This window comes from Scyliorhinus torazame, chromosome 23, assembly GCF_047496885.1.
Source record: "Scyliorhinus torazame isolate Kashiwa2021f chromosome 23, sScyTor2.1, whole genome shotgun sequence".
Lineage (NCBI taxonomy): Eukaryota > Metazoa > Chordata > Chondrichthyes > Carcharhiniformes > Scyliorhinidae > Scyliorhinus > Scyliorhinus torazame.
This window is the reverse complement of record NC_092729.1, coordinates 8,240,423-8,264,145: the sequence shown is the minus strand read 5'-3', so window position 1 is coordinate 8,264,145 and position 23,723 is coordinate 8,240,423. Positions and strand designations below refer to the sequence as shown.

The following is a 23,723-nucleotide window of genomic DNA, read 5'->3' as shown; positions in this document are numbered from 1 at the left end:
GACACTAAGGGCAATTTAGCATGGCCAATCCACCTAACCTGCACATCTTTGGACTGTGGGAGGAAACCGGAGCACCCGGAGGAAACCCACGCACACACGGGGAGGATGTGCGGACTCCACACAGACAGTGACTCAAGCCGGAATCGAACCTGGGACCCTGGAGCTGTGAAGCAATTGTCCTAACCACCATGCTACCGTGCTGCCCCAAAGGTTTGAGGGGGCAGATCTATTGAGCATTCAGGAGAGTTCAATCCACCAACCTTGCACATCTTTGGGTTGTGGGGGCGAAACCCACACAAACACGGGGAGAATGTGCAAATTCCACACAGACAGTGACCCAGAGCTGGGATCGAACCTGGGACCTCGGCGCCGGGAGACCACAGTGCTACCACTGCGCCACCATGCTGCCCTTAAGCCCTTACTTCTTCCCAATCCCCATAACCCAATAACCCCCCTAATCCTTTTTGGACACTAACAGCAAGTTAGAATGGCCAATCCACCGAACCTGCACATCTTTGGACTGTGGGAGGAATCCGGGGCACCCGGAGGAAACCCACGCAGACACGGGGAGAACGTGCACACTCCGTACAGGCAGCGTCCCGGTGGGGAATCGAGCCTGGGCCTCTGGTGCTGTGAAGCCACAGTGGTAGCCCCTTCTGTCATCGTGCCTCCCTTATCCGTGGCCACGGACCTGGCAATTCTCCGGCCGTTTCTGTCGGGAACGTGCGGAGTTTTACTCGGATCCACCGCTGGCCCCCCACTGGGCGGAGCATCGATGCGGGGGCTGCACCAACCTTTTCATTGTAAAACTAGACACTCAAAACAAGTCTCAAAATCGAAGAAATCAACCCTCCATTTATTTTGCAAACACAAACTCAACTGGACTAGCCAAAGGAATTGTGTGGATACAAGAGGAGGGCAGAGGCTGGGACTCCTGGGATGGAGAACTAACTTCCCACCTCCCGAAAGCCCATCTACGATCTAAACGTACACGGAGTGCAATGGAATACTCTCCACTTGCCTGGGTAAGTGCAGCTCCAACAACACTCAAGAAGATTGACACCATGCAAGGAAACAGCAGCCCATTGATTGCTATCCCATTCACAATAATTTGTGCTCTCCACCACTGATGAACAGTGGCAGCCGTGTGTAACATTTACTAGCTGCACTGCAGGGACTCACCAAGGCACCTGAGACAGCACCTTACAAACCCACAGCCCATCTAGAAGGACAAGAGCTGCAGATACCCACCACCTGTAGATTCCCCGCCAAGTCACTCACCGCTCTGACTTGGAAATACATCACCGTTCCTTAACTGTCACTGGGGAAACATCCTGGAACTCCCTTTCTAACAGCACAATGGGTGCACCTGCATCTCAGGGACTGCAGCAGTTCAAGAAGGCAGCTCACCGCCACCTTCTCAAGGGGCCACTTGTGATGGGTAATAAATTCTGGCCCAGCCAACGATGCCCACATCCCGTATCGAATATGAAAACAACATCAACAATTTATGTTGGATTCATGTCAGAATTACTGGAACTTCCTTTCAATTCCAAATTTTATTAACTGAATTTAAATTTCCACGAGCTGCTGTTGGAGTGCGTCACGGAGTGGAAGACTTGAACACTTCCCCACAGAATATTAACACGAGCTTTTATCAAATCAAGTCAGTGAGCTGGGCAGCACAAGTGGATAGCTCTGTGGCTTCACAGCGCCAGGGACCGAGGTTCGATTCCCTGCTGGGTCACTGTCTGTGCGGAGTCTGCACCTTCTCCCCGTGTCTGCGTGGGTTTCCTCCGGTTTCCTCACACTGTCCAAAGATGTGCAGGTTAGGTGGATTGGCCATGAACAATTGCCCTTAGTGACCAAAAATGTTGGGAGGGTTTTTGGGTTTCTATGGAAGTGAGCGCTTAAGTGGGTCGGTGCAGACTGGATGGGCCGAATGGCCTGCTTCAGCACTATTGGTTCTATTTTCCCATGACACCCATAGACTTCACTCTGTTTAGATTTTTAACACATTTAGATCTTGTTTTGTCTCCCCCTTTTCTCTGCCTCTCTCCCTCTCACCCCCTCCCCTCCCGCCCCAATATTACATGTATGCCCACCACCTCCTCTTACTGGTAAGAGTGGCAAAATGTAGGCACCAGGGGCTGAAGGAACACAGCTGCTGCGGTTTCCTGTGCTATTCCGCCATTAGCAGAGCACATCTACCTCAATCTGTGTAATGTGGCTCAGTCGGTAACACTAAGGTCTCTGCTGCCAGGAGCTGCTGGTTACAAGTGTGATTCCCCCTGCCCCCGCCCCAGCGGAGCGGCTCCCCCCTCTCCCGACTGTGGCTGCACTGGACGGAGAAGGCCCGGACCTGTGGCTGCGCATGCGCACGGTGACCGCCCCCACCGATCGCACTGGACACGTGGCGCGAGCCGTGCGCGGAGCTGGCCTGCCAAATCGTGCCCTCCTGTAACACCCTCGCCACCACCGGACCAACCCCCGCCAATTCCCCCCCCCCCCCCCCACGCCTGTGCCGGCGCCGGACAGAGTCCACAGCTGCATGCGACGAAACCTCAGACCACGAGTGATCCACACCAGCAGGAAGTAGACCCATCGGGGACGGTGCAAGGCAGAGGGCCTTCAGGTGAGGTCCTGAAAAGGTCCCAAAAGCGTGCTGCGTACCCACCAATGATGCCGTTTTGGAGCAGGCGGGGTACCGGAAACAGGCGCCGGCCCCGAATTCGGCCTCCAAAGGGATTCTCCGGCCAAACGTCCAAGCGATTTCGGCATCGGCAATCGGAGAATCCAGACAAATGATAAATTGTCCCTTAATGTCCAACGGTGTGTCCGTTTGGTAACATGGTCTCAGGAATGTGGTGGGGTGGTGGGCCTAGGCAGAATGTTCTTTCAGAGGATTGGTGCATAATTGATGGGCTGAATGGCCTCCCTCTGTACTTTAGGGATTGTATAATTCTATGAATGTCAAGGGGAGTCGGTTCGATTCAGTTTAAGCTGTAACTGTTGTAATATAAATGTTCCTTGCCCCAATATTACTGTAGGTTTAAATGTATTTTGGGAGCATAAACAAGAGCGAGTATACAAACTCAATTGTACAACTTTGAAGGAAGTACAGGAGCAGGGGAGCTGGGGTTCAAGTACATAATTCACTGAAGTTGGCCAGGCAAGTTGTCACAGTTGTCGAGAATGCTAACAGGATTCTTGGGTTATAAATAGGGGCAACATGTATCAATGCAAGAAGTGATGGACACCTCTGCAAATGATTGGCCACATCACTTTTGTAGTATTGTGTTCAGTTGTGGGAAATTTATTTAAGGAACAATACAAAAGCCCTGCAGCGGAGATTAACTAGAGTGATGCCAGGAACGAGGAATTTTAGGTAGGGAAGGATTGGAGAAATTCGCAATGTAACCCTTGGATCAGGGAAGATTAAAAGGCCACTTTAATGAAGGGTTCAAAAGACTGAAAACATTTCAAAGGGAAATGACGGATATTCTATTTCCACCAGTTGGTAAGTCAGTGACGAGGGGGGTCAGAATTTCAAGATGACCTGCGAGAGAGCTAGGAATGAGTTTAGGATAAACTTATTTACTCAGAGAGTTGTTGGAGTTTGGTATTCGGTGCCGGGAGAGTGTCGGAGGTGGATTCAATAGGAGGTTTTGAGAAGAGATCTGGTTCTATACTTGAAAGTGGTGATTATAAAGGCCAAGGAGATCAAACTGGGGAATGGGGCGAGCTCTGGAACTCTTTCGGGAGCCGGTGCAGACATGATGGGCAGAATGGCTGTGCTGTAACGTTCCATGATTATAAGATGGGAAGAGGTGGTGTGGTGGGTGAAAAGAGCATCAATTGTAACTGATACTGCACATTGAGGGACAGAACCTGGCGTGTGGCAGGATCACCAGATCCCAAGAATTGATGTCTTGTTTGGCATGGATTCATATTCCAACATGGAATTGTCTGGGATGTAATGTTAGTTTAAATGATGACAAAATGCTGAACGATTAAACGCAGCTCCTCTTTTGAAGGCACTGGTATGCTTCAGGAAAGGAAATCTGCCATCCATACCTGGCCAGGCCAACATGTTCCTTCAGGCCCATATTAGTATGATTGACTGCCCTCTGAAATCGCCTAGCAAGGTCACTTAGTTCAAGGGCAATTAGTGATGAGTAAACAAACAAAGAACACATTAACTACAGCACAAGAACAGGCCCTTCGGCCCTCCAAACCTGCGCCGACAGTGCTGCCCGACTGACCTAAAACCGTCGACACTCCGGGTCCGTATCCCTCTTTTCCCATCTTGTTCATGTCATTATCAAGCACCCCTTAAACGTCCCTATCGTCCCTGCTTCCACACCTTCTCCGGCAGCGAGTTCCAGGCACCCACTGCCCTCTGTGTAAAAAAACGTCCATCGCACATCTCCGCTAAACTTGGCCCCTCGCGCCATAAACATATGTCCCCAAGTAACTGATCTTCCACCCTGGGAAAAACATTCTAACAATCCACTCTTCCATGCCCGTAATAATTTTGTAGACTTATATCATGTCAACCCTCAACATCCGTTGTTCCAGTGATAACAAAACAAATTCCTCCAACCTCTCCTATTAACTAATGCCCCCATACCAGGCAATGTTCTGGTAAATCTCTTCTGCAACCCCTCCAAAGCGTCCACATCCTTCTGGTAGTGTGGCGGCAAGAATTGGACACGATATTCGAAGTGTGGCCTAACTAAGCTGCAGCATTACTTGCCTATTTTTATACTCAATGCCACGGCCGATGAAGGCAAGCATGCCGTATGCATTCTTCGCTACCTTCTCGACCTGCGTTGCCACTGTCAGTGACCTGTGGACCTGTATACACAGATACCTCTGTCTTTAAATACTCTTTTTTTTTTTTAAATTAGAGTACCCAATTTTTGTTTTTCCAAGTAAGGGACTTGGCCAATCGACCTAACCTGCACATCGTTAGGTTGTGGGGGTGAAACCCATGCAGGCATGGGGAGAATGTGCAAACTCCACACGGACAGTGGCCCAGGGCCGGGATTCGAACCCTGGACCTCAGCACCACACTCCCCGAGCTATCCACTGCGTCACATGTCTGTCAATACTCTTGAGGGTTCTGCCATTTACAGTACATTCCCCACCCGTATTAGACCTTCCAAAATGCATTTCCTCACATTTATCCAGATTAAACTCCATCTTCCATCTCTCCTCCCAAGTCTCCAACCGATCTATACCTGATGTACCTCTGACAGTTCACATCGCTATCCGCAATTCCACCAACCTTTGCGTCGCCCGCAAACTTACTCATCAGAAAGTCACATTTTGTTTGAAATCATTTATAGATATTGTAAAAAGCAAGGGTCATACACTGATCCCTGAGAAACACCTATAGTCACAAGTCTCCATTCAGAAAAACACCCTTCCACTGCTACCCTCTGCCTTCTATGACAGAGCCAGTTCTGTATCCTTCTTGCCAGCTCACCTCTGATCCCATGTGACTTGATCTTCTGTACCAGCCTGCCATGAGGGACCTTGTCAAAGGACTGTGGACAACATCAAGCACTTTTGTCACTTCCTCGAGAAACTCGATCAAGTTAGTGAGGCACGACTTCCCCTTCACAAAACCTTGCTGCCTCACTCTGAAACGCCCAATCACTTCCAAAAAGGACTGAATGCTGTCTAGACGAATCCTCTTCAATAATTTCCCTCCCTCTGACCTAAGGATCACCAGCCTGTAATTTCCTTGATTATCCCCGGTAAAAAAAAGAATTCTGGCCTGGTTGGCAACATGCCAAAGAATTAAACAATCAAAAATAAATTAAGTAACTGCAGATTGGCCCCGTCTCCAGAGAGATGGTCCGAACGAGGAACTGGAAGACTAAAAGTGGAAGTATCAATCCCCCCAGGATGAGAACAAGAGGTGAAAAGCGTTTCTTCTTTTCTCCAGCTGGGAGTTGGAAACTCTTCTTTATCAGCCCAGCTGCGGTTTGGAACAAGTTCACTTTAAGATGAGAGTTGATATCAGAAAGGAACAGCTTCCTCCTTTTGCCCCTCTGCTGTTTCCTGAAGTCACAAGATAGCCAATCAACCGCTGCACATGTTTCCGTTTAGATTTACACTTCTGAGTTGGACTCTTGCAGACTCAATTCCACACTTCCTCCTACTTGGTTGCGCTGTGAATCATTGGCCTGAGTGTCTTATTTCTCATTCCCAGCCTGACAGGGTAGTGTGATGCCACATTCTCGCCTCTGCTGCTAGTGGAGACCACGAAAAAGGAACGGAAACCTTTTTGAAGAAGTTCTCTCTCTGCTCTGAAAAAACCTACTCACCCCGTCTAAACTCCTGGGGGACACTTTGTTAAATAACTGTCACCATCTGTTCAGACAGCAGCATCTCACAGGAATAGCGACTGCAACTTTATGCAAGTGTGGGGTATAAGGTAATACACTGCTCCCCCTCTATCTCCTTCAGGCCCCCTGTCCTCGCTGTCCCAGGCCGGAATCGGAATCGATCACTGGGAGCAAGACGAGATAGAGGCAGGAGTCTCTATGGATCGCCCCTGGTCTTTTCTTCTCATTTGTAAGTATCAGTATGTCAGTGGCGGCTAAGGAGTTTTCACAGTAACTTCATTGTTACTACTGATGTAACAAGCCGACTGATATATTTATTGATGGAGCGTTTGATCACAAGATATACTGAGTAATTCTGTCCATGGAATCTTTGCGTTCATTAACAGAGGGATTGAATTGCGTTCATTAACAGAGGGATTGAATTGCGTTCATTAACAGAGGGATTGAATTGCGTTCATTAACAGAGGGATTGAATTGCGTTCATTAACAGAGGGATTGAATTGCGTTCATTAACAGAGGGATTGAATTGCGTTCATTAACAGAGGGATTGAATTGCGTTCATTAACAGAGGGATTGAATTGCGTTCATTAACAGAGGGATTGAATTGCGTTCATTAACAGAGGGATTGAATTGCGTTCATTAACAGAGGGATTGAATTGCGTTCATTAACAGAGGGATTGAATTGTGTTCATTAACAGAGGGATTGAATTTAAGAGCCGTGAGGTGATGATGCAGCTGTACAAAACTTTGGTAAGGCCACATTTGGAGTACTGTGTACAGTTCTGGTCGCCTCATTTTAGGAAGGATGTGGAAGCTCTGGAAAAGGTGCAAAGAAGATTTACCAGGATGTTGCCTGGAATGGAGAGTAGGTCTTACAAGGAAAGGTTGAGGGTGCTCGGCCTTTTCTCATTAGAGCGGAGAAGGATGAGGGGCGACTTGATAGAGGTTTATAAGATGATCAGGGGAATAGATAGAGTAGACAGTCAGAGACTTTTTCCCCAGGTGGAACACACCATTACAAGGGGACATAAATTTAAGGTGAAAGGTGGAAGATATAGGAGGGACATCAGAGGTAGGTTCTTTACCCAGAGAGTAGTGGGGGCATGGAATGCACTGCCTGTGGAAGTAGATGAGTCGGAAACATTAGGGACCTTCAAGCAGCTGTTGGATAGGTACATGGATTACGGGAAAATGATATAGTGTAGATTTATTTGTTCTTAAGGGCAGCACGGTAGCATTGTGGATAGCACAATTGCTTCACAGATCCATGGTCCCAGGTTCAATTCCGGCTTGGGTCATTGTCTGTGCGGAGTCTGCACGTCCTCCCCGTGTCTGCGTGGGTTTCCTCCGGGTGCTCCGGTTTCCTCCCACAGTCCAAAGATGTGCGGGTTAGGTGAATTGGCCAATGATAAATTGCCCTTAATGTCCAAATTGCCCTTGGTGTTGGGTGGAGGTGTTGAGTTTGGGTAGGGTGCTCTTTCCAAGAGCTGGTGCAGACTCAAAGGGCCGAATGGCCTCCTTCTGCACTGTAAATTCAATGATAATCTATGATTAATCTAGGACAAAGGTTCGGCACAACATCGTGGGCCGAGGGGCCTGTTCTGTGCTGTATTTTCTATGTTCTATGTACACATATGTTCACAGACACATACATAACCACACACTCTCTTGTACTGATATGTTTTCACACACACATTGTCGCCTTTCACTCAATCTCTCACACGGGGAGACAGTAGCGCAGTGGTATTATAACTGGAATAGTAATACAGAGAACCGGAGGGAGAAATTACAAGCACACCTATTCTCTCTGTCTGTCTAACAGACATGCACCGAGAAACGCTCCCTCACACGAACACATATTCTCTCACCCAATTCATCACTCACATGCAGCCAAACACTCCCGCTTTCCTCCCACACGCACTTCACATACACCTTCATATGCATTCGCTCTCTCCACCACATACTCTCTCCCCCACATACTGTCTGTCACATACACTCTCTCCCACACACTCTCTCCCACACACAGTCTCTCGTAGAGGTGACACACGCAGTCACACGCAGAGTCACACACTCTCTCCCCCACATACTCACTCCTTCACACACTCTTTCTCACACAGTTTCTCTCATACCGTGCCACACACAGTCACACACATAATCACACACTCTCTCGACAACATTCCCACATACTGTCTCTCACACACACACATACCACCTCCCACCACATTCTCCCCCCACACTCTCTCGCACACATTCCAACGCATCACACACTCTCTCCCACACACACTACCACAGAGTCTCATACACGCAGTCAAACTCTCTCCCGCTCTGCCCCCACACACAATCTCTCTCGCATAAACACACCCTCACACACATTCTCTCCCCCACATAGTAACACACACACAGTCACACATTCTTTCCCCCACATGCTCCCTCTCACACACTCCCACACTCTCTGTGATTGTGTGTATAAGAGAGGGAATCTGTCTGGAGTCATTTGTATGTGTGTTTATATATAGGTATGTATGTACAGGTGTGAACTTGTGTGTGTGAGTCTGTTTATGTGTGTATTTGTGCTAGTGTGCGTGTGATTATATTTAAGGAATGAGACAGCCTGCAAAGGATCCCGAGCAGGATTAGCTGTGAACCGGCATCGTATTGTTTAAGGGCAGCCCATACATTATAGCAAAAGGCCCAGGGTAGGCATTCATTAGCAGAAAGGTATTCTTCTATTTGACAATTCCTGTGCTTATATTCCATTGACATTGCTTCCAGTGGTAGCTGAAGCTACAGATATCTGACGTGTGCGAGTGACCGCTGCTTCTAGTACTGAATTGAAATTAGAGGACTTCTCCAAATGGAGGCTAAATGTGACAAGAGATTGCTCCAGAGGTAGAGACGAGTCAATCCACACGTGAACAGCGAGGGTGGATTAATGTTTGAACAGGAAACTTTGCACCCTCGACACACGTCGTTCACACGATAACAATGACAGAACGTTAGAAAGAGGTGGGGGATGGAATTACAGGTAAAACACAGCTTGTAGTAATAGGTAGCAGTGAAGAGATGTGCTGCGGTACCCTCGAGAACTGATGGCCATAGATATGGAAGTCATAGACTTTTCCAAATACCCACATAACTTTCCACCTATCTACCGCCTCTTCCCAACACACACCTAACGTCAAATATGCACCCATCTTTGCAAATAGCTACCTAACATTCCAACTATGTACCCATCTTTTCAAATACCCACCTAACTTTCCACTGAAACACCCACCTTTACAAATAATTACCTAACTTTCCACCAATAAAACCACTTTCCAAACATCATCCTAACTATTCACCTATCTACCTCCCTTTCCAAACACCTACCTCAATTTCCATCTATACACCCATCTATCCAAATAACCGCCTCATTTTCCACCTGTACGCTCATCTATCCAAATACCCATCTAACTTTCCACCTATACACCCATCTATCCAAATACCCATCTAACTTTCCACCTATACACCCATCTAACCAAATAATCATCTAACTTTCCACCTATACACCCATCTATCCAAATAACCATCTAACTTTCCACCTATACACCTATCTATCCAAATACCCATCTAACTTCTACACCTATACACCCATCTATTCAAATACCCATCTAACTTTCCAAATGTACACCCATCTATCCAATTAACCATCTAACTTTCCACCTATACACCCATCAAACCAAATTCCCATCTAACTTTCCACCTATACACCCATCTAACCAAATAACCATCTAACTGTCCACCTATACACCCATCTAACCAAATACCCATCTAACCTTCCAACTATACACCCATCTATCCAAATACCCATCTAACTTTCCACCTATACACCCATCTAAACAAATAATCATCTAACTTTCCATCTATACACCCATCTAACCAAGTAACCATCTAACATTGTACCTATACACCCATCTATCCATATACCCATCTACCTTTCCACCTATATATCCGTCTATCCAAATACTCATCTAACGTTCCACCTAAACACCCATCTACCCAAATACCCATCTAACTTTCTACCTATACACCCATCAAACCAAATACCCATCTAACTTTCCACCAATACACCCATCTATCCAAATACCTATCTAACTTTCCACATATACACCGATCTATCCAAATACCCATCTAACTTTCCACCTATACACCCATCTATCCAAATACCCATCTAACTTTCCACCTATACACCCATCTAACCAAATACTCATCTAACTTTCCACCTATACACCCATCTATCCAAATACCCATCTAACTTTCAACCTATACACCCATCTATCCAAATACCCATCTAACTTTCCACCTATACATCCATCTATCCAAATACTCATCTAAATTTCAACCTATACACCCATCTATCCAAATACCCATCTAACTTTCCACCTATACACCCATCTATCCAAATACCAATCTAACTTTCCACCTATACACCGTCTATCCAAATACCCATCTAACTTTCCACCTCTACACTCATCTATCCAAATACCCATCTAACTTTCCACCTATACACCAATCTATCCAAATACCCAACTAAGTTTCCACCTATAGACCCATCTATCCAAATACCCATCTAACTTTCCACCTATACACCCATCTATCCAAATACCCATCTAACTTTCCACCTATACACCCATCTAACCAAATAACCATCTAACTTTCCATCTCTACAGCCATCTAGCCAAATACCCATCTAACTTTACACCGAGACACCCATCTAACCACATAACCATCTAACTTTCCACCAATACACCAATCTATCCACATACCCATCTAACTTTCCACCTATACACCCATCTATCCAAATACCCATCTAACTTTCCACCTATACACCCATCTATCCAAATAACCATCTAACTTTCCATCTATACACCCATCTAACCAAATACCCATCTAACCTTCCACCTACACACCCATCTGTCCAAATACCCATTTAACTTTCCACCTATACACCCATCTGTCCAAATACCCATTTAACTTTCCACCTATACACCCATCTATCCAAATATCCATCTAACTTTCCACCTATACATCCATCTACCCAGATACCCATCTAACTTTCCAGCTATACATCCATCTATCCAAATAACCATCTAACTTTCCACCTATACACCAATCTATCCAAATACCCATCTACCTTTCCACCTATACACCCATCTATCCAAATACACATCTAACCTTCCACCTATACACCCATCTAACCAAATACTCATCTAACTTTCCACCTGTACACCCACCTAACCAAATAATCATCTCACGTTCCACCTAAACACCCATCTATCCAAATACCCATCTAACTTTCTACCTCTTCACCCATCTAACCAAATAACCATCTAACTTTCCACCTATACACCAATCTATCCAAATACCCTTCTACCTTTCCACCTATAAACCCATCTAACCAAGTAACCATCTAACATTGTACCTATGCACCCATCTATCCAAATACCCATCTACCTTTCCACCTATACATCCATCTATCCAAATACTCATCTAACGTTCCACCTAAACACCCATCTATCCAAATACCCATCTAACTTTCTACCTCTTCACCCATCTAACCAAATACCCATCTAACATTCCACCGATACACCCATCTATCCAATACCATCTCACTTTCCAACTATACACCCATCTATCCAAATACACATCTAACTTTCCACCTATACACCCATCTAACCAAATACCCATCTAACTTTCCACCTATACACCCATCTAACCAAATACCCATCTAACTTTCCACCGATACACCAATCTATCCAAATACCCATCTACCTTTCCACCTATACACCCATCTATCCAAATACACATCTAACCTTCCACCTATACACCCATCTAACCAAATACCCATCTAACTTTCCACCTGTACACCCACCTAACCAAATAATCATCTCACGTTCCACCTAAACACCCATCTATCCAAATACCCATCTAACTTTCTACCTCTTCACCCATCTAACCAAATAACCATCTAACTTTCCACCTATACACCAATCTATCCAAATACCCTTCTACCTTTCCACCTATAAACCCATCTAACCAAGTAACCATCTAACATTGTACCTATGCACCCATCTATCCAAATACCCATCTACCTTTCCACCTATACATCCATCTATCCAAATACTCATCTAACGTTCCACCTAAACACCCATCTATCCAAATACCCATCTAACTTTCTACCTCTTCACCCATCTAACCAAATACCCATCTAACTTTCCACCGATACACCCATCTATCCAATACCATCTCACTTTCCACCTATACACCCATCTATCCAAATACACATCTAACTTTCCACCTATACACCCATCTAACCAAATACCCATCTAACTTTCCACCTATACACCCATCTATCCAAATACCCATCTAACTTTCAACCTATACACCCATCTATCCAAATACCCATCTAACTTTCCACCTATACACCCATCTATCCAAATACCCATCTAAATTTCAACCTATACACCCATCTATCCAAATACCCATCTAACTTTCCACCTATACACCCATCTATCCAAATACCAATCTAACTTTCCACCTATACACCGCCTATCCAAATACCCATCTAACTTTCCACCTATACACTCATCTATCCAAATACCCATCTAACTTTCCACCTTTTCACCAATCTATCCAAATACCCATCTAACTTTCCACCTATAGACCCATCTATCCAAATACCCATCTAACTTTCCACCTATACACCCATCTATCCAAATACCCATGTAACTTTCCACCTATACACCCATCTAACCAAATACCCATCTAACCTTCCACCTATACACCCATCTAACCAAATACCCATCAAACTTTCCACCTATACACCCATCTATCCAAATACCCATCTAACTTTCCACCTATACACCCATCTATCCAAATACCCATCTAACATTCCACCGATACACCCATCTAACCAAATAACCATCTAACTTTCCACCTATACACCAATCTAACCAAATACCCATCTAACTTTCCACCTATACACCCATGTAACCAAATACCCATCTAACTTTCCACCTATACTCCCATCTAGCCAAATACCCATCTAACTTTCCACCTATACACCCATCTATCCAAATACCCATCTAACTTTCCACCTATACACCCATCTAATCAAATACCCATCTAACTTTCCACCTCTACACCCATCTATCCAAATACCCATCTAACTTTCCACCTCTACACCCATCTAACCAAATACCCATCTAACTTTCCACCTATACACCCATCTATCCAAATACCCATCTAACTTTCCACCTATACACCCATCTAACCAAATATCCATCTAACTTTCTACCTATACACCCATCTATCCAAATACCCATCTAACTTTCCAGCTATACACCCATCTAACCAAATAACTATCTAACCTTCCACCTATACACCCATCTATCCAATTACCCATCTAACTTTCCACCTCTACACCCATCTATCCAAATACCCATCTAACTTTCCACCTATACACCCATCTATCCAAATACCCATCTAACTTTCCACCTATACACCCATCTAGCCAGATACCCATCTAACTTTCCACTTATACACCCATCTAGCCAAATACCCATCTAACTTTCCACCTATACATCCATCTAACCAAATAACCATCTAACTTTCCACCTATACACCCATCTATACAAATACCCATCTAACTTTCCACCTATACACCCATCTAACCAAATAACCATCTAACTTTCCACCTATACATCCATCTATCCAAATACCCATCTAACTTTCCATTTAAACACCCACCTTTCCAAATGCCTACATAACTACCTACCCACCTAATGGGCGGCACGGTAGCACAGTGGTTAGCAATGCTGCCTTCCAACGCCAAATACGCGGGTTTCATTCCTGGCTTCAGGAACTGTCTGTGCGGAGTATGCACGTTCTCCCCGTCTGCATGGATTTCCTCTTGGTGCTCCGGTTTTCCTCCCAAATGTCCCAATATACCTGCTTGTTAGATTAATTGGATATTCTGAGTTCTCCCTCAGTGTATCCGAACAGGATTTGGTGTGTGGTGATGAATGGATTTTCACAGCAAATCCATGACTTAACTTCATAAGTACGCCTTCTTATGACACTAATACAGGTTATAGATTAAATTAACTTTCCACCTATATATCTACATTTTCAAATACCTATTTAACTTTCCACCTGTCCACCCACCTTTCCAAACACCGAGCCAACGTTCCACAGATATAACTATTCCAAATGCCTGCCTACCTTTGCACTGATATACCTAACTTTCCGGGTGTCTGACGATCTTTCCACTTCCCTATCTCCCGTTACAGCCACAGATTCATAAGTATAATGCTCGGAAGCTACCGCCATCGAATCCTGGAGGTGTGGGGGTCGGTGTTATTGAGGTGTCGGGTACCTCTTCGTCCGGATTAGGGCCTGCAGAACGTCACACTTGCATCCAGTCTGGTCTCTGCATTCTTTAAACAAATATCACCTCCAAGTAAACACCGCGTCCAGAGCTTCAATGGGCCGACAGTGTTTTCCTCAAATGTCAGCCAGGCGGAGCGCATTTCCCGTACCAGCCTCCCCGAACAGGCGCCGGAATGTGGCGACTAGGGGCTTTTCACAGTAACTTCATTTGAAGCCTACTTGTGACAATAAGCGATTTTCATATTTTCATATTTCACTTCTTTTTTAGCAAACTCTTTCTGAGATTGAACATAATCCACTGCCGACAGCCACAGTTTAGGGCGGATGTCAGGTGAATGGGGAGGGTTCAGAATGTTTCGAAAGTTGGGGGTTGGGAGTTCGAGTTTTAGTTTGGGAAAGCTGAAATTGCTCTACTTGAAGAAAATGGGCTGAAGATAGATTTGACAGAAGTGCGCAAAAGTATAAGAAGTTTGGTTGAGGTAGACGAAGAAAATATGTTAAATAGCTGAAGACACAAGGACCAGATTCTCAGTAAAAGGTACCGCGCGATTCCGAGTTTTTAATTCATTGAGTCTAGTAACCTGCAACTCACTGCACACGAGGCTGGTAGATGGGGATGTCATGGATGATGCTGAAAGGAAATTGAATGGGCCCTTGAAGAAAATACTCCTACATTTCGCTGGGGCGAGTGACTGGGGGAAAAGGAATGAATTGGGTCTCTCTATGAAGTCCCATCCTGGGCTCAGTGACCAAAAATGGCATTGTTCTCTCCCAGAAATGACTATGTACCTCTTTGATTCAAAACACACTGCCCTCATTAACTCCCTCCACTGCTACCAGAGAATGCAATTGAATTATTAAACCTTAATTTGTCTCAAAATCAAATCCTTGCAGACTAGAATTTGAAACATGGGACAATTCATTTTGTCTGGATGAATGACTCTTAAACTGGCCCACACTCCCCGCCCACATCACCCAACCCTCGACCCCCACAAATAAGAATTTGACTAGCCGTTCGTTATTATATTCACATGAGCTTTTCAACATTTGAAAATCTCCTTTTTTTCCGGCATCATTATGATGTGTGGCAGAAACCTTAAGAGTTTTGACAAGCAACCAGATCTGGGCGTACACGTCAACTGGCCAACGAAAGTAGTAACGCTGTTGTAGAATGTAGTCAAGAAGGCATACGGCATACATGCCTTCATCAAACTGGACTTCCTTATAATAATTTGCAGGTTGCAGCTGTCTAGATCCTGAGTTAGGCCACTCTTTGGATTTGGTGTTCAATACTGTCGCCACACTACCAGAAGGATGCGGAGGCTTTGGTGAGGGTACAGCATAGGTATACCAATGTGTTGCCTGGTTATGGAGGGCGTTAGCTATGAGGAGAGGTTTGATAAACTAGGTTTCTTCTCACTGGCCCGATGGAGGTTGATGGGGGACCTGATGAAGATAACAAATTTTTGAAGGGCATGCACAGAGTCAGAAGCTTTTTAACCAGGGTGGAAGAGTCAATTACTAGGGGAGATAGGTTTAAGGTGCGACCGGCAAGGCTTAGAGCAGATGTGCGAGGGAAGTGCTTTCCACAGAGGGTAGTGGGTACCTGGAACTCACTGCGGGAGGACGTGGTAGGAGCACGTACGATAGTGACGTTGAAGGGGCGACTTGACAAACACAAGAATTGATGGGAATAGAGGGATACGGACACCAGAAATGTAGAATATTTTAGGCATGACGGGCAGCATGGCCAGCGCAGGCTTGAAGGGCCGAATGGCCTGTTCCTATGCTGTACTTTTCTTTGCCCTTTGTATGCGGAAAACGGAAATTTCACGATTCCTCTTTGATCCCTCAACAGCGAAAGTGCCCTTTCCATTCTCTATTCTAGATTGAGTGACTGCAGATCATTAATTCCCTCCTGATATGAATCATCCTTTACAATGCCTCTTCATGTCCTGGTGACCGCAAACATTGTCAGTTTTAATTTTCATTGCAAGGAAATGCAAAATATAGATTCAGAAAGTCAACCACAGGGATGTATCGATCAGTGAGTCATCTGGTTATTGGTGCTCATTAAAAGCCTCTCAAGCTCCCTTTTATTTTACTTCTCATCTTTGGGCACGAAGGTGCAAATTGTCCTGGCCAATCTACCTAACCCAGATATCTTTGGACTGTGGGTCGAACGGGAGAACCCGGAAGAAACCCATGCAGAGACGGCAATAACGTGCAAACAAATCACAGACAGTGACCCAAACCGGGTATCGAACCTGAGACCCTGGTGCTGCGAGGCAACAGTGCTAAACACTGTGCCACCGTGGAGTACCAACCTTCTGCCTTGTGATGTAACTGGTCTGTACATCAGCTACCCGTTGTTTGAAGGCCTAATATTATCCCTTTACTCTTTTATAATAATGAGAATAATAATCTTTACTTTCACAAGTAGGTTTACATTAACACTGCAATGAAGTTACTGTGAAAAAGCCCTTGTCGCCACATTCCGGCGCCTGTTCGGGTACACAGAGGGAGAATTCAGAATGTCCAATTCACCCAACAAGCACGTGTTTGCGGACTTGTGGGAACAAACCGGAGCACCCGGAGGAAACCCACGCAGACACGGGGAGAAGGTGCAGACTCCGCACAGACTGTGACCAAAGCCGGGAATCGAACCCGGGACCCTGGCGCTGTGAAGCAACAGTGATAATCACTATGCTAGAGTGCCGCCCTTGTGGCTGTTCCTTGCATTTTATCTGGGACAGATTCTTGTTCTAACCATTGTGATTAGCCCACATCCAATAATTATTCTCATCTTTGCTCTAAGTAAATAATGAACATATGATACAGTTGATGGAGGAGACCATTCGGCCCATAGGGCCTGGCGCTCCATTCAATGTGGTCATGGTTTAGCTAGAATTTGAACTCCATTTTCCCGCCCTCTACCCATATCGCTTATTTTCCCAAAACGCCAATAATCTGCCTATCCCCGCCTGAAATCAATTCGGCAATGGAGATTTAACAACCTTCTGGTGCAGATAATTCTAAAGTTTCACAACCCTCTGCGTTAACTAATGCCTCCTTATCTCAATGCTACACGAACTGTGCTTCCTCCTGAGGCTGAGTCCCGTGTTCTCGATTACCCCACCAGAGGAAACAACAAGAGATACCCGATCATCATCTTCGGAAGCTTAAATGTTTCAGTGAGGTGGCCTGTCATTCTACTAAACTTCATAGAATATTGTGCAATTTACTCAGCGTCACATGATACGGAAATCCACTCATCCATGGGTTAAGTTTCGTGAAACTTGGCTGTCCAGCCTCTAATGTAAGCAGACCTTTTCCGAATGATGAGTACTTCACATGGTACTCCAGAGACAACCTGGACCTGACTTTGTACAAATGTACCAAATCTTCTCTTGTCTTTTACTCAAATCCATTTAATCTCACGTGTTCCTTATCTAGAACGATTCTAATGCTGAATATATTGTGATCATTGTTCCTCAGATTCCTTCCAGGTAATATATGCGACACTTGCCCCAATTTTTTACATGGGAATGGCTGTTTTTCTTTGTTTTATAACTTATTGTCACAAGTAGGCTTCAATGAAGTTACTGTGAAAAGCCCCTAGTCGGCACATTCCGGCACCTGTTCGAAGAGGCCGGTCCGGGAATTGAACCCACGCTGCTGGCATTGTTCTGCATCACAAGCCAGCTGTTTAGCCCAGTGTGCTAAACCAGCCCTAGCACTTGGCTGAAAACATGTTGGTCAACTAATGTCGCCACTGCTTTTGCTCCTGGCTTTTCCAATGAAAAAAGAACAAAGAACGGTACAGCACAGGAGCAAGTCCTTCAGCCCTCCAAGCCCACGCCGAACATGACGCCCGCCTCACTTAAAACCTTCTAATCTTCCGGGGTCCGCATCCCCTTATTCCCATCTTATTCATGTATTTGTAAAGACGCCTCTTAAACGTCCCTTTCGTCCCTGCTTCCAACACGTCTCGAAAAGCGAGTTCCAGGCACCCCCTACCCTCTGTGTAAAAAACAACTTCTCTCGCACATCCCCTCTCAACTTTGCCATTCGCACTTTAAACCTCTATCTCCTTGTAATTAATTCTTCCACCCTGGTAAATGTTTTTGGGAGTATCCGCTCTGTCCCTCATACTTTTGTAGCATCTGTGGGGAAAGAACGGAGCTAATGTTTTGAGTCTAGAAGCGTCTTTGGCAAAGCTTATCCCCCCATTCCTCCCATCAGACTGGAACTGAAATTTCGGTATTTAGTCATCATAAACGCTTTCTTATTATAGAAACACCGACAATACCAGCTGGAGTAGGCCATTCAGTCCTTCTAGCCTGTTCCCTATATCCCACCAAGATTTAACCCTGCACAATTTCCTGTGTTTATCTCAACCAAATAGATGTAGGCCAATGTTAGCAAACTGCCAACGGGCTACCAGAGACCTGTTGCTATCGACGCGTTCTTATTGCATTATTTCTCAAAGGAACATTGAAGCAAAGGTTGTTAATTAGTCTGGCCTAATCTGCACGGTCATAAAATCGTCTGCTGCTACAAGAATTCCCCACTTTCCCCACGTCCCTTAATGTCATGGGTATCCACACATCCATCGAAATCCGACTCTGATTGATTGGCATTCAATATCCCTTGGGATGGAATGGGTGGGGGGATTCTAAAGATGCACCACCTTCTAAGTGAAAACATTCCTTCGCACCTCAATATTAAATGACCTGCCCCTTATTTCGAGAGGTTTTGGACCCAGCCGCAAAAGCGAAAGGGGACGACGTGCATGTTCCCAGTCATGACATGTAAGAAGTTTTGACATTGAGCTCAGATCACCCAAGTACGCCAAAATACGCCTAATGTCTTGGAACCAAAGAATTGCGACAGTGCTGAAAGAGGCAATTCGGCCCATCGAGTCTGCACCGAACCTTTTAATGTGCGCCTTCCTCGGCCCACTCCAGCGCCCAATCGATAATTGCCTCTCAGAAGACAATCAGGTAATATAGTAAATACCAGAAAGCTTTAGAATACTGACAGGTAGAGGGATCTGAGTGCACTGGTCGACAGGTCACTGAATGTGTCAAGGCAGGTGGAGAAAGAAGTCCAGAAGGCATACGGCATGCTTGCCTTCATTGGCCCGGTCATTGAGTTTAATAATTGGCAAGTCATGTTGCAGCTGTGCAGAACCATAGTTAGGCCTCACTTGGAATATAGTGTTCAATTCTGGTGGCCACACTACCAGAAGGGTTAAGGCTTTGTAGAGGGTACAGAAGAGGTTTACCGGCATGTTGCCTAGTATGGAGGGTATTAGCTATGAGGGAGGTTGGATAAAACTGTTTTGTTCTCACTGGAACGACGGAAGTTGGGGGGCGACCTGATAGAAGTCTACAAAATTATGAGGGGCATGGACAGAGAGGATTGTCAGATGCTTTTTCACGGGTGGAAGTGTCAATTACGAGGAGGGCATAAGTTTAAGATGCACGTGGCAAACTTTAGAGGAAATGTGGGAAGGAAGATTTCTTACACAGATGGTAGTGGGGGCCTGGAACTCGCTGCCGGAGAAGGCAACATTGATGTTTAAGGAGCGTCTTGAAAATACATGAATAAGATGGTAACAGCACCATTCCGATCCCCGAAGTGTAAAATCTTTTAGGTTAGACGGACAGTGTGGTGGACGCAGGCTTGGGGGGCCGATGGGCCTTTCCTGTGCTGTACTGTTCTTGGGTTCATTTTCCTTTGTCATCCCAGGAGTCAGCCTGGTGAACCTGTCCAGCGCTCCCTCCAGGGCAGTCATGCGTTTCTGAGCGCATGAGAGCAAAACTGTCCACAATGCTCCATGTTTGGACTCGTCAACGTTTTGTACAATCGCAGCAGGAAACCTTTACTCCGGGCCCCAAATCCCTTTGCAATTAATATCAAAACTGCAAACACTTAACTTCCGATCAATGTACAAGTTCAAGTCAATAGTATATACAAAGACTAATCAGTGCGAAACATCACTGCACATTCTCCAATGTAAATCATTCAATATTCCCCTTTGTTTTCTGTCCTTGCGCCTGGCAGTTATGATCAAGCTCATTACCCTCATAAATACACTCAATCACCTCCTGGAAGAAAAATAAGTTTTTTTCACACATTCCCTATCTCTATCTCATGTGTCATTTCTGTGACTAACTTGTCTCTCAGTCCTTAACTTCCTCTCTCACTCAGTCTCTTTGGCCTTACTCTGCCCACCTCTCATACTACTGTAGACTGTGTCAGTGTATTGTCAAATGGTACCTTTGGGTATTGTTATCTCTCTCGCCCTCTTTGTCTCTCTCTCTCCGGGCGCTTTCTCTCTCTCTCTCTCTGTCTATCACTCTATCTAAGTATCTCTCCATCCATTCTCTCTCTCATACACAGACATACAATACTCACTGTATTCCGCGCACACAGGCACAGAGGCATCAATACTCTCTCTATCTCTCTCTCTCTCTTTCATACACACAAACAGCACTCACTCACGCTCACACGCACAGGCGTACAGACTGTCTATCTAGCTCTCGATCTCTCTATTCCATCCACACAAACAAGATTCACACTCGCGCGCATACACAGACACAGAGGCATTGATGCTCTCTCTCTCTCTATCTATCTCTCTATCTCTCTCTCTCTGTTTCATTCACACACAGACAACCACGGTCAAAGGACCAGTTGTATTAATGCACTCCCCCCCCCCCATCCTCTCTCTCTGTATATATATATATATATATATATATATATCATTCATATACACAAACAGACAACGCTCATGGACGCAGGAACAGTGGCATTAATTCTCTCTTCATATCTATCTATCTATCTCTATCTATCGCTCCCCCTCTTTCATACACACACAGCCACAGACACACATGCTATTCTATTCAGCACGGTAGCATTGTGGATAGCACAATTGCTTCACAGCTCCAGGGTCCCAGGTTCGATTCCAGCTTGGGTCACTGTCTGTGCGGAGTCTGCACGTCCTCCCCGTGTGTGCGTGGGTTTCCTCCCACAGTCCAAAGATGTGCAGATTAGGTGGATTGGCCGTGATAAATTGCCCTTAGTGTCCAAAATTGCCCTTAGTGTTGGGTGGGGTTACTAGGTTATGGGGATAGGGTGGAGGTGTTAACCTTGGGTAGGGTGCTCTTTCCAAGAGCCGGTGCAGACTCGATGGGCCAAATGGCCTCCTTCTGCACTGTAAATTCTATGATTCTCAAGCTTTGATTAGTAAGTTTGCAGACGACACAAAGGTTGGTGGAATTGCGGATAGCGATGAGGACTGTCTGAGGATACAGCAGGATTTAGATTGTCTGGAGACTTGGGCGGAGAGATGGCAGGTGGAGTTTAATCCGGACAAATGTGAGGTAATGCATTTTGGAAGGGCTAATGCAGGTAGGGAATATACAGTGAATGGTAGAACCCTCAAGAGTATTGAAAGTCAAAGAGATCTAGGAGTACAGGTCCACAGGTCATTGAAAGGGGCAACACAGGTGGAGAAGGTAGTCAAGAAGGCATACGGCATGCTTGCCTTCATTGGCCGGGGCATTGAGTATAAGAATTGGCAAGTCATGTTGCAGCTGTATAGAACCTTAGTTAGGCCACACTTGGAGTATAATGTTCAATTCTGGTCTCCACACTACCAGAAGGATGTGGAGGCTTTAGAGAGGATGCAGAAGAGATTTACCAGAATGTTGCCTGGTCTGGAGTGCATAAGCTATGAGGAGCGATCGAATAAACTCGGTTTGTTCTCACTGGAACGAAGGAGGTTGAGGGGCGACCTGATAGAGGTATACAAAATTATGAGGGGCATAGACAGAGTGGATAGTCAGAGGCTTTTCCCCAGTGTAGAGGGGTCAATTACTAGGGGGCATAGGTTTAAGGTGAGATGGCAAGGTTTAGAGTAGATGTACGAGGCAAGTTTTTTACGCAGAGGGTAGTGGGTGCCTGGAACTCACTACCGGAGGAGGTAGTGGAAGCAGGGACGATAGGGACATTTAAGGGGCATCTTGACAAATATATGAATAGGATGGGAATAGAAGGATACGGACCCAGGAAGTGTAGAAGATTGTAGTTTAGTCGGGCAGTATGGTCGGCACGGGCTTGGAGGGCCGAAGGGCCTGTTCCTGTGCTGTACATTTCTTTGTTCTTTGTTCTTTGTTTGTTCTTTCATTCTATCTAACTGTCTGTCTATCTATCAATTATCTATCTACCTTTCTATCCATCCATCTATCTATATGTCTTTCTACCTATCTCTCGCTCTCTCTCTCACACACACACAAACTGCACTCACACACGCGCACCCACAGGGACAGCGAAATTCTTGTTCTCTATCTATATCTATATCTATCTCTTCTCTCTCACACACAACCAACACTCACACACTCAGGATCAGAGACATCCCTGCTCTCTGTCTCCCTCACACAAATCACCAACTGACTGTTAAGGTGCTGGAGAAACTCACACCTCAGCACCAATCCATTTGCAATTAACTCCGTTTTACAGATTAAAGCAACGACCAGCACTTTCTCTCCCGAATGTTAGTCTCATGATTATTGACAGTCACGATCTTCAACAGATCACTTTTGGTCAAAAGTTCTATTTCAGGACATGGCTCTGAGAAAAAGCAAACAGGAATGTGTCACTTCTCTAGGTTGATTCAAGCTTCCTCTTGTCTCTCAACGCAAGATTGCAGCAAATCAACAGAGTCTTAAAAATTATATTTCTCGTTATGTTTTTCAGTGGGAATGGCATCTCAGTCGGCAGCACAAGGTACGTTGAATTTTGAACGACTATTCGCAGCCTTTTAAAGCAACGACATGATAGTCAATATTCATCATGAGCTTCACAGATGCCAATAATCTTTCTTAGTATCACAAGTAGACTTACATTAAAACTGTCACGACG

At 45.3% G+C, this 23,723-nt stretch overlaps 1 protein-coding gene across 1 annotated transcript in view; it reads left to right on the top strand.

The window, feature by feature from the left end:
- Window positions 1-2,505: 2,505 nt before the first annotated feature.
- Window positions 2,506-23,723, top strand: part of LOC140399560 (Fc receptor-like protein 5) — a 94,610-nt gene continuing 73,392 nt past the window's right edge. The window contains exons 1-3 of the mRNA XM_072489102.1: window positions 2,506-2,635; window positions 6,484-6,591; window positions 23,559-23,588. Coding sequence (XP_072345203.1) covers window positions 6,561-6,591; window positions 23,559-23,588 — 61 coding nt within the window. The 5' untranslated portion in view covers window positions 2,506-2,635; window positions 6,484-6,560. The remainder of the gene's footprint in view (window positions 2,636-6,483; window positions 6,592-23,558; window positions 23,589-23,723) is intronic.